Raw genomic sequence first — 12,979 nt, 5'->3', positions numbered from 1 at the left:
ATTATTAATTTTTCTATATGTGATAGTGGATTTTCATCGATGAGTTCTTGAAAATTGGTTATTTTCCCTAAAACTATATATTTTATATATACTTTATCTATAAGGCTCAATTTAATATTAATTTTTTATAAATTGATTTTAATTGAGTTTTTTACCTGTAATTTTGGATTTTGTCCCTGACCGCAGCCACTAGGCTGAAACACATAAATAAATAAATAAATAAATATATATATATATATATATATTTGTGTGAGAGAGGTTGGGAAACCAACCACCTAAGGGATAGTACCTATCCAATATACTGCTGGTAGTGTACCCAATTATTCATACTCAAATGCTGGTTATTGCGTGGCAATCTTGCAATTGAGTGTTATATATGGTCGGGGGTAAAAAGTGGTTTACCCTTAATTCATACGGCAAAAAAGAAAATGAAGAAGATACAAAAATGACATACATTAACCGGTAGATATTCCAGTGTGTCATACACATGTTGTAACTATGTGTTCACACACATGTATTAATATTACAGAAGAGAGCAAAAGATCAGTTCCTTACAGTCGTTTCTGCCAAGAGGCAGCAAAATCCTCCATGCCATCTCCATCTCTTCAGAAGAAGAATAGGAGCAAGTACTTCTCTCACAGCCTCATGTTTGCTCCTATTCTTTTTCTGCCCTTTACAATAATGACAAATACACTGTACCTATTGTTAACTGTTGATTATATGTATTGACCCTCCTAACCACTTAGACCCTCTGAAGAAGTCTAGAGACACACTCATCACCCAGCAGAAATCATAGTGGATGAAGGCAGCATGTTCTTTGCCTATCTCCTTACCTTAGAGATTTTAGGTAAAATTATACTAATGTGTCCATCTGTTTTAATTTAATTAAATTCTATGTCTTTGTACAGCTGAGGATTGCTCTGCATTTAAATTGATGTAATGATTGCATTGTTCAATTAAATGGAGTTGCTTGAAACAATCATACTGCATTACCTCTGGATATCCTTGTTGCTTATTTTGATATATATATATATATATATATATATATATATATATATATATATATATATATATAATTTCAGTGGAAGCAATACGAGTGGAAAACTAGAGGAACATAACCTATTATCCAGCAGAATATTCAATATATATGTACTCTTACTTCGACATTAATAAAGCAACATAAAGCTCAACTTAATAGAAGTATTAATGACATACAAGCATATAGACATATACAGATTTTTATAAGCCCGCAAATATCTAAAAATATCTAAAAACATTTATAAATACATAAGCATTTTTTAAAATATGTAAGTAAAATAAGTACAAAAGATACATATAATAAGATATAAAAATGTCAATATTATATAAAACATAGTGAGTTATATAAACCTAACCCTAACCCTATAGAGGAATAAAAATTTAGAGGTCAGAATACAAGCACTTAGAATATTTAAAAATACTTAGATATTTAAAAATATATAAAAAAACATTTATGAATACATAGGCATTTTAAAATACAATACGTCGATATGAAATAGGATATTGTAAATTATAAGTTCATAGGATATGTTACAAGGACTAAAGATTTCAAGTTACAACACAAAGTGTGTGCTAAGTAGAGAGTCAGACATTTTAAAGCATTATACGGACGTACTAAAGTTAGAGACAATGTTCAATGGATCTAAAAGTTTCATCGACGGGCCGTTTCGGAGGCATGTCAGTTAATATGAGATGAATTTCATATTTTAAATGAACCAGACACTCCCCTCATCAGGATGCTCCACAACTCGAAAGACACCAGAAGTGAAAGGTTATATATTACATAAGGAATTGGTAGACACTCCTTTAAAAAAGATAGGCTGGAATGTCTTTGATCAAAACATGCTTGATTAAGATTCACCAAGGGTTAAATAACTAGATTAGCAGTAACCTTATTGAAATTTGCATCAAACTAAAAGAGAACATTGTTTCTATCACACACATGCACATGCATGCACATACACACACACACGCATGCATGCACATATACACCCACACATGCATACACACACACACACACATATATATACATATATGTATATACATACGTATGCAAATATATGTATATACATGTATATATACATATGTGTATATATATATATATGTATTCTCTCTCCCACTTGGATTTGAAATGTTGCCACATTTATAATGTCTTTTCTACAGTAATTTTTTCTGCATTTTCGTGCAGCTGAAGATTGCTCTTCATATTGCATTTAAAGTAATGCTAGCACTACTTAAATAAATTGAAGTAGCATGAAACGTGCGTACTGCAATCACCTTTGAAATCCGTGTTGCTTATTTTTTGATTTTAATCACCTATCCTTTTGAGATGCGATATTCGGGTGCCTACGCATAAGTACCATATTCAACCTTGAATCTATATCTAAACCGTCTATATATATATACATATATATATATATATATATGTATGTATGTATATGTATAAATAGATACAAACATACATACATACAATCGTGGACTGGCCAGGTTGCCAGCTTGCCCAATGGCAAGTGAGCCTCTGTGCCATTAGAATCCATATATGGGGTCCCATGTTAGTATCTAAGGGGCCCATCCCTCCAAGTTTCAGAATATTTTATTCACTCCTGGAAGAATGCATTAATTATTTCAGCCTGGCTGTGTTTGTAGACAGTTAAAAAGAATACCTTTAACAAAACAAAAAAAAACAATTAAATGATAGCATTGTAGTTGCAGGTGGGCCCCTTTTGTAGTTGTGGGTAGGACCCCTTAGTCTCCTGGCAACCAATATTTTTAGACCAAGTTTTCCACTGCATACATACATCTCTATGTTTTATATACGTATATTCCACAATATGTTAGTTGGGTGTTGAAACTACAACCCTGGGCCCTCATTGAATCTCTGAGCTTCTCAGATTTTCTTATTTCATATTTTATACTTCCAATTTCATAAAGATCTTATTTCCTAAATGTTATTTTGTAACAAATTATCTCCATGTGAAATAATGCAACTCCTTGTTTATTTATTTATTTTTATTTTTTCCTTTTTCAGAAAATCCCTTTCCCCTAAAAAGGGTTCAGTAATCGTGATGAAGGGAAAGGTGAAAAAATCATCCCCAAGACGAGAAAATGGAACTCCCAGCAAACCATCTCTAAAGACCACACCAGCTCCTGTTGCAGGAAAACCCACTTCTTTGCCACAAAACCAAATGTTAACAGATCCAAACAGAAATCAGACCCCTGAAAGTAAAGCTGAATATACTTCAGCATCAAACAAGGGCCAAACAACAAACCAGTCAAACAAACCCCAACCCATTCAAACTGGCCTGGTAAAAGACCCTGAAACTGGTCCCAGAGGAAATTTGAATGGCTCTTCCACCCCACTGCCTGATAACCATTTATATCAACGGAGCCAGGGAAGCCCTACAAATATTTCACCTCAGATCTCCTTACCTGATGATGTTCCAAAAAATATTCCTCAATCACAAAGCCCTCAACCCAATCCTGATTTTTATAATCGTTCCCCGCAACATATGGCCACTCCTTCATCACCACCCCCACGTCCAAGCTCTCCCCCCCACTCAAAACTGGTATCACAAACTTTAACTAGGGATGCTTATCCATCTCCAAAGCACCAAGCACCTTCCCAACCCTATCCTTCTTCTTTGCAAACTCCACACAGTCACACCAACTCACCATCTCCCAAACACACAAATTTGAACACTACCTCACATCAGCCTCAATATAGTCCACATGCCTCTTCTGTACATCATGGTCAAAAGCCCGGCGGTTCCCCTCAACAAAATCCTGTGCCTTATCAGCAATCTGACCAATATTACCCACATGAAACTGAGAGGGAACCCACCTTTCAACAAGAACAATATGACCATTGTATGTATGAGGAAGAATACAACCAGCCTGATAATTATTATAACTCTCCACAGCAGTCACATGGCCACAGGCGTCCTAGTTTACCAACTGACCACACTCAACTACATGGTCGGCAATCTCCACACTCGGCTCAGAATTATGGTACTCCAGGTTCAAACCAAGGATCAGGAGGTTATCCTCCAAGTGCCAATGATTTCTACCAAACAGAAAACCCCCAAAGAGATTCAGACTTAGATAACAGCCCCTATACTCACCAATCAAACAGGAATGCTGCAATGCAACATTCTCCTGGGTCTCACAGAAGCAGGTCTCGAACTCGAAAAGGTTCCACATCACCAAGGAATGTAAACAATGAAGATTATATGCAAGAACACGATGGATATGGTAGGGATATGCCACCAGTTGTTGACCAGAGATATCCTCCAGAATATTATGACACTCCAATGCAAGAACAAGAGTATCCCTATGCTTATACTGAAGATCTTCCCATGTCACAGCCTTCTGCAAATGTGACAAATTCCCCAAGAGTACCTGGTACTGGGTCTCCTCTGTCCCAGATTCCTTCTTCACCAGGCAGACACATGCAGCATTCTCCTACAAGTAACATGCCTTCTTCAACAAAGGCACAGTATACAGCAAACAAGTATCATCGCACACCTTCTCCTCACATGGGTACACAGTCCATTGGAACCGGCCATTCCCCACACCAACAAAGAATTAATTCAAATCAAAATATGAAAGGTCTTGACCAGAAAGCCACAAACTTCAATGCTCAGGGTTACAGTGCCTATTCTCCTACAAAAATGGAGCAATATTCAACTGGTGATTACAGCTCATACCCTATGCAAAATGGCAATAATCAGTTTGAGGGTTACTCCCCTAATGTGCCTCAAATGGGCACTCAACACTTACAAGGTCACAACAATGCCCAACCCCAACAAGGAAACCACATGACAGCATACTCCACCGAGTACAGCAACCAAGAACAAAGGCACAACTTCTGTCGTAATAGCTACAGCTCTTCAAGTGCAAGAGCTGAACCGCAGGGACAATACAACCCTGAGAATGTAGACAACAGTTTCCAAGTGAAGACACCATTGAAACATGTTGACAGTAACACACCGACCAAAAGAGCACCAAGATCACCGAAAACTCCTCTGGCGCTGCCTCTGGGGGTAAAACAGCCCCCCTCACCATCTACAGTGGCAAGGGCCTTAAAAGTAGATATGAAGGAAAAGGCACCAACAGAAAACCAACAATATCCTCCCACAACCCAAACCAAATCAATGCTTCCGCCAATTCCAAAGAAGGAAATATTTGTTACATTTCCTGATAAACAGATGACAAAACAATTTGTTGATCCTAAGTAAGTATTTATATTTATTATGTTATTTAGTATTTCTTTCTCTCCCTTCTCTCTTCCCCCTCCTTTTCTCTCTTCCCTCTCCCTTTTCTCTTCCCCCTCCTTTTCTCTCTCCCCTCTCCCTCTTTCCTTCTCTGTATATACACATTATTTTCTTCAAACCCGCATCTTTTCTTCAGACATTAAATAAAAACAACTCAAAATGAGCATTAATCATCTCAGTTTTACTCATCTGGATGGTCATGTTAAGGTTTTAATAACTGCCCCTTCTACCTGATTTTTCTTATCAAATACACTCAGACAGACATAATCCATAGTAATCCCATGGGCCTGCCCCTTCTTTCTAACTAAACCTTAAAAAAATTAATTGCTTCTCAATTTCTAAAAACACCCACACCCCCGACCGGTGGCACATAAAAAGCACCATCCAAACCCACTGACTGGCCCCCGTACCACATAAAAAGCACTATCCAAACATGATCAATGTTGCTGTCTTCATTCTCGATCTCTCTGTCTGTCTGTCTGTCTCTCTCTCTCTCTCTCTCACCTTGTGCTTCCTCTACATTAAGCTATCTGTTTCTACTTCACTATAACCCTTCACCATCTGACACAAGATCACCTCCTCCAATGCCCTTTCCCTTCTTGAAAGTTTTTTTTATTTTTGTCTTGCAAGGTACTTGGTGACCCTGTCAGTGCAGGTGCCACTTAAAAGCACCCAGTCCACACTGTAAAGTGGTTGGTGTTAGGAAGGGCATCCAATTGTAACAACCTTGCTAAAACTGACCTCGCCTGTGTTTGTGCCACATAAAAAGCACTAAGTCCACTCTACAGAGTGGTTGGTGATAGGAAGGGCATCCAGCTGTAAAAATCCTGCCAAAGCATTCACAGAATTCTGGTACAGGCTTCTGCCTGGCCAGCTCTTGTGAAACTATCTCACCCATGGAAGGCAGATGTTAAGCGACGATGATGATGATGATATATAATGTAGTGTTCCATGATAGAAAATTCAACAAAAAAAGTCCTCTATTTGGTGAGAGATAAATATTTATTTAAAGGTCACAATACTTGTATTTAAGCGCTACTAATAGTTTAATATGTAAAGAAATACACAAACATATTCATGCAAACCATATATCATAATGAACTAAAAAAAACTGAGTAATAAAAGAAGCGTGTAACAACTGAGAAGGCAGTGTATAAAATACGAAATAAATCTGTGCTAAAACAGGTTTTTTATTATCATTTCAATTACTAAAAATAGTTTAGTTAGTTTAAGACTTAATAAACAATTTATTCAGCATATGTGTATATAATGAGTCATCATATGTGATTTTAAGCAAAATTAAACAATTTATATCCCATTATAATGTACTCTGTGTTAATGTACTTGTAATTCATATTAGTATGTTAATTAATAAACATTTTCAATTCTAATGAAAGCTCAATTATTCATTCTTGTTTCATACTGTAATTTATGAATAATTAGCATCAGTGGCACAGCTAATGGAGGAGCAAAGGAGGCAGTCAGTCCCACTTGGCATATTTTTCAAAACTGGTGCTATTTCAATAATTTCTTTTAACTAATTAATTACCTTATATCAGTAATTGTAATTTTCGTACATAATGACATTGTTACTGAAACATGAAATTAATGAATGCAGAATACAATTACATACATTATAACTAATGAAATATTTTGCATAAATTAAGAGAAATGAGTTGAAGATTGTTTGGTATGCATCATGGCACTTTCTTTATGTGATTGCTCTTGCTAACTCTAGAACCTGTCTATGCCTTTGATTTGTATTGTTATAACAAGTTCTAAACCAGTCAATGGTTCACTGCATTTCTAATAGTAAGAGAGACGAAGGTGTGTCCCTACTACAGAACAAATATCCGTATTAGAATAGAGGGTAGCACCCATTTGTGTGTGCACAGCAAGAGCTAGCAATGACCTTGATGCGGCAGTGCGTCAAAGTAACTGTACTGTGTTTACCTTACGGTTAGTGAAATTTCTGTTTTTGTAATCACGTGTATGCTATAGTCTGCAATTTTGTCGTGGATAGGATCAAAGAGCCAACATGGAAGACTGCTGCACTGAGCATGCTTCAGCAAGCTTATGGCAATGAGGTAATGGGTTGTATGCAATGTTTCAAGCGACACTGACTCTTCAAAAGTAGAAGAATATCTGCAGCTCGGTCAAGAGCGTGTTCGTCCCTTTGTTTTGACATCTGTGGTATTGTGCATTGAGAATTCGTTCCCCAGGGTCGGTCAAGAGTTCTGCTGCCATGTTTTGAAACATTTGAGGGAAGACATTCGACAAAAGCAACCAGATCTGTGGAGCACAAAGAATTAGATTTTCCACCAAGCTCTCCTCACTCATGAGTTTCTCACCAACATCAACATGGCATCGTTTCCGCACCCATCCTATTCTCCAGATTTGGCATCTGCAGACTTCCATTTCTTTGCTCCAAGATGAAAATGCAGCTCAAAGGTTGCTGTTTTAACACCGTTGTCAAGATCCGGACCAAATCACAGTCGGTCCTCGATTTGCTTATTATGGAAGACGACTTCCAGGCCAGATGCCCAAAGTGGCAGGAATGCTGGAACCAAATAAGTACCAGTTACGCACTGGTGGCCATATATATATGTCTATATATGTTTGTCTGTTTGTGTTTGTTCCCCTACCATTGCTTGATAATCAATGTTGGTGTGTTTACATCCCCATAAATTAGCAGTTCAGTAAAAGAGACCGATAGAATAAGTACTAGGCTTACAAAGAATAGGTCCTAGGGTCAATTTGTTCAAGTAAAGGTGGTGCTCCAGCATGGCCACAATCAAATGCCTGAAACAAGTAAAAGAGTATATATTGGAAGGAGATGAAAACCATTGCAGCCACAGCTAATGAGAATGCTATATGTATTTCTGCTTCATTGAGCCTCATCAATAGTGTGTACTCAAAGTCAATTATATGTTTAGATGAGATTTGTCACATTCAATATACATGAAACATTGAATAAAACATTCACTGGTATTGTGAATGACCAACTGAATAATATCCGTATACGTAACAGAAGCCATATTAAATAAAAATAGCTATCTGTGTATCATATTTAATGTAAATGCATCATTGAAAGGCAAATTTACTGAAATATTCGTTTATGAATGGCTTGTCTTAAAAAGCATAATATATATGAAAAGGAAGGTGGTGAGCTGGCAGAAACGTTAGCACGCTGGGCAAAATGCTTAGCATTATTTCGTCTGCCATTACGCTCTGAGTTCAAATTCCGCCGAGGTCGACGCTGCCTTTCATCCTTTCGGGGTCGATAAATTAAGTACCAGTTACGCACTGGGGTCGATGTAATCGACTTAATCCCTTTGTCTGTCCTTGTTTGTCCCCTCTATTTGGGCAATAAAGACAAATATATATGAAAAGGAGATGAAAATCATCTCAACAGTAGCTAGCAAGAATGTAAGACGCATTTTATCCTAATTGAGCGGGTATTCGCAATACCAATAAATATATTACTGACTACTTCCTGTATATCAGAGGTAACAAAAAATTTCTTCTAGGTATGTTACTAATGGTTGTCAATACACATTATTAATAAGGCCCAATTAGGCCCAAAAATATAATAGATTCTTGCTAACCACTGTTGGGATGGTCTTTTTTTGTCCCCACCTCTGCTGTATATTGTGTCTTTAAACACTGCAGATCTATAATAGATGTTTTGTCTGAGTGAACACAGCAGTAACTTCACCTTTCAACAATCTATTTACATTGGGTATGATCCATAGATAGCTTATTACATCATTTTACTTTTATCATTTGCTTGTTTCAGTCATTAAACTAAGGTCATGCAGGGGCACCACCTTGGAGAATTCTATTCAAATGGATAGACTCCAGTTGCTATGCTATCTTTTATTAAGCAAGTACTTATTCTATTGGTCTCTCTTGCCAAACCGCTAAGTTATGGACACATAAACACACAATCACCAGTTGTCAAGCAATGGCAGGGAACAAACACACACACGCACATACATATATACAACAGGCTTCTTTCAGTCTCCATCAATCATATCCATTCACATGAATTTGGTTGGCCTTAGGCTGTAGTAGAAGACATTTGCCCAAGGTGTCACACAGTGGGACTGAACCCAGAACCATTTGGTTGGGAAACAAACTTCTTACAACACCTACACCTGTGCCTGTATCATCATCATCATCATTTAACGTTTGTTTTCCATGCTGGCATGGGTTGGACGGTTTGACTGAGGGCTGGTGAGCCAGGAGGCTGCACCAGGCTCCAATCCAATCTGGCAATGTTTCTACAGCTGGATGCCCTTCCTAACGCCAACCACTCCAAGAATGTAGTGGGTGCTTTTTATGTGCCACCGGCATGGGACTAGTCAGGCAGTACTGGCATCGACCAATATATATATATATATATATATATATATATATATATATATATATGTATGCTTGTATGTATGTATTTATGTACTGCTGTAGCTGAGGTGGGGGACCATAGGGGCAGTCCACCTTGGGTGGCACTTTTAAAGGGGCACCACTTTTGGGTCTGCTGTAGGCAACGTGTTTTTTGGCAGGGTCCAAGGGCAGCAAACAGAAGGACTGCCCCGGGCGGCACACACTCTAGCTACACTAGTGTATGTATGTATGTTTATATGTAAGCATGCAGGCATTCTGTTTTCCTTGCTAATGCTGAATATGTGTTTGCACGTGTGTATTTATGATGGTGATACTGATGATACTACTACCACTACTACCACTAGTAGGAGTAGTAGTAGTAGTAGTAGTAGTAGTAGTAGAAGAAGAAGAGTCTGGCAGGGAATGGACTGAGTCATTTGAGTCTTAGATAGAACGACTCACAATATTTGTTCCTTCCCTTTGCTCTGTGTCCAGATCCCACCAAGATCCACTTTGTCTTTCATCATTTTGAGGTTAATAAAGAAATCTCGGTCCAGAGGGTCAGGTAAGATGTGTGATGCAATGACAATACTGGTGCCGAGATGTATCTGCCCCAAAGACAGCAGTCTTTCTCTTGGATTAACATCAATGGCACGGGTGGCATTGAGAGGGATAGCAACTAGTCTTCCTGAAAACACTTGTCCAGACCAGTGTATAGATGTATAGGTGTATGGTCAATAATGACCAGTGGGAAAGTGGCAAGCCGGCAGAATCCTTAGCGCATTGGCAAAAACGCTTCACAGCATTTTTTCAAATGTGTCAAGGCCGACAGGAAGTGGTGCAGCTTCCTAGGTCTAAACAACAGTAGTATTATTCCCTTCATGGGACTGTCAACATTATGTTGACAGCATACAAGTACTTCATCATATCACTACTGAATAAATCTCTGTGAGAGATTTAGAAATGTATTATTTCTTATTTCTTTATTACCCACAAGGGGCTAAACATAGAGGGGACAAACAAGGACAGACAAAGGGATTAAGTCAATTACATCGACCCCAGTGCATAACTGGTACTTAATTTATCGACCCTGAAAGGATGAAAGGCAAAGTCAGCGGAATTTGAACTCAGAACATAACGGCAGATGAAATACCGCTAAGCTCACCATGATGTAATATTTCTAAAAAGCATTGTTTCTGTCTTGCCATTCTGAGTTCAAATTCTGCTGAGGTCAGCTTTGCCTTTCATTCTTTCAGGGTCGGTAAAATAAGTACCAGTTAATCCTTGGAGGGTCAATGTAATTGACTTACTCACTCCCCTGAAATTACTGACCTTGTGCCAAAATTTGAAACCTATATTGTCCAGTGGAGGACCCCACAGAGTCTGGCTCCAAGTCAGCTCCAACCAAGTGGATCTACGACAAAGCATTCAGGCCATGACATCACATTTTTTTTTATAAATATAGACAACAATATAAAATGTGTATTTTATTACAGACAATGATAGTTTATGACTCATGAAAGATTTTTACTTGGTGTCCAGTGACCACATGGAAGCACCTCCATAGTGGTGCTTGTACAGTTATCGGTGTTGGCGCTGGTGATTTTTTTTTATCGATGAACCCCTTTGATTACTAATTTATTCTGGTGGACCCCCCATAGTCATTCGATATTTAAAAACTAGTTTTATCAAAGTTCTTATTTTGTTTTTCACACATTAACTTGCATAGGTCTTGCAATACATACCAAAACATACATCTAAAGCAAAATATTTTTTAAGAGCCCTTAAAATACAATTTACTCTTTTCTTATGTGGACCCAAAAAATCTTACATGGACCCTGGTTGAGAACCGTTGGTGTAGTTAGAGGTGAAAAAGGTGTTAGGTTGCTTATCTCTGCCTTATCAATCAAAATGAAATTCCTTAATATAAATATTTTATCATCACAAACAATTGACAATAAAGATCATGAGATCAAACACACACACACACACACACACACACACACACACACACACACACACACACACACACACATGTACATGCATACATACATACATAAACACATAGATATATATATATATAAACACGCATGCATATACACATATAAGTACATATACATACATAAACACACACATATATATATATATATATATATATATATATATATATATATATATATATATATATATATAGATGATGATATATATATTTATAAACATGCTTACATATACACATAAGTACACACACATACATACCTATACATATGTACACACATTCATATATGTACATATATAAACACACACACACACACACACACATAGATAACACAACAAACTAGTTCTCACATACAAACATTCATACAAAGATATGCTTAGAGTCACCCATTCAGGCATATTAATTAGAAAGTGTTCACACCTTCATACATAATTGTATATACATTCTCTCTCTCTCACGCTCAATCCCTCACTTTCTCTATCTCTATCTCTCTCTCTCTCTCTCTCTCTCTCTCTCTCTCTCTCTCTCTCTCTCTCTCTCTCTCTCTCTCTCTCTCTCTCTCTCTCTCTCTCTCTCTCTCAATCTCTCTCTCTCTCACACACACATATATACACCATAAGTATCATAGACAAGTGTCAGAAACGGAGGTTATATAATCACATCAAATAACTCTCCACAGCTTGGTGCTAATTACTTTCCTCATATACACCCTGCCAACTAACCGGGGCTATATATATATATATATATACACTCATCTCATATACACCTTACAACTTCCTGATTGACAGATTGTTATAAACTATCAGCCATGTCTAATACCCCAGGATCAAACATGTCACACACGTTTGTACGTATTTATTGATTATCTTTTACATGTGCTTTTCTTTTACTCACCTTGTTTTTATTCCATTACCTTCTACTTCATATACTACACCTGTCCACTTGCCAGTCCACATGCCCACCAGTACACTTGTCCACATGTCTCCATGTAAATTTATTCATGTGTCCATTTGTCATTTTTCTATCTCTATAGTGTCTATTTCTCTCAATGTCCAATATCCCAAAACCAGAGTCCATCTAATTGTTACTTTCACTGTTTGATGTTGTTGAAGTTGTTTTTTATACATGTACATTTATAATGGTTTGAATGACTTTGCCAGGTGGTGCTATTAAGTTAGACATGGCCTGGGTTAATACTGGCCAAAACCCATCAAAGTATTAAAGTATATAGATAGATAGTTTTAGGGAAAAGAACCAAAGTTCATGAACTCATCGATGAAAATCC

General features: G+C 37.4%; 1 protein-coding gene across 9 annotated transcripts in view; it reads left to right on the top strand.

The window, feature by feature from the left end:
* LOC106877933 (uncharacterized) overlaps window positions 1–12,979 on the top strand; it is a 229,994-nt gene that overhangs the window by 85,031 nt on the left and 131,984 nt on the right. For all 9 annotated transcript variants that reach the window (XM_052967535.1, XM_052967536.1, XM_052967537.1 and 6 more), the window contains exon 2: window positions 3,068–5,272. In XM_052967535.1, coding sequence (XP_052823495.1) covers window positions 3,068–5,272 — 2,205 coding nt within the window. The remainder of the gene's footprint in view (window positions 1–3,067; window positions 5,273–12,979) is intronic.

The sequence above is a fragment of the Octopus bimaculoides genome, chromosome 4, assembly GCF_001194135.2.
Source record: "Octopus bimaculoides isolate UCB-OBI-ISO-001 chromosome 4, ASM119413v2, whole genome shotgun sequence".
Taxonomy (NCBI): Eukaryota; Metazoa; Mollusca; class Cephalopoda; order Octopoda; family Octopodidae; genus Octopus; species Octopus bimaculoides.
This window is presented reverse-complemented; position numbering and strand designations above follow the sequence as displayed.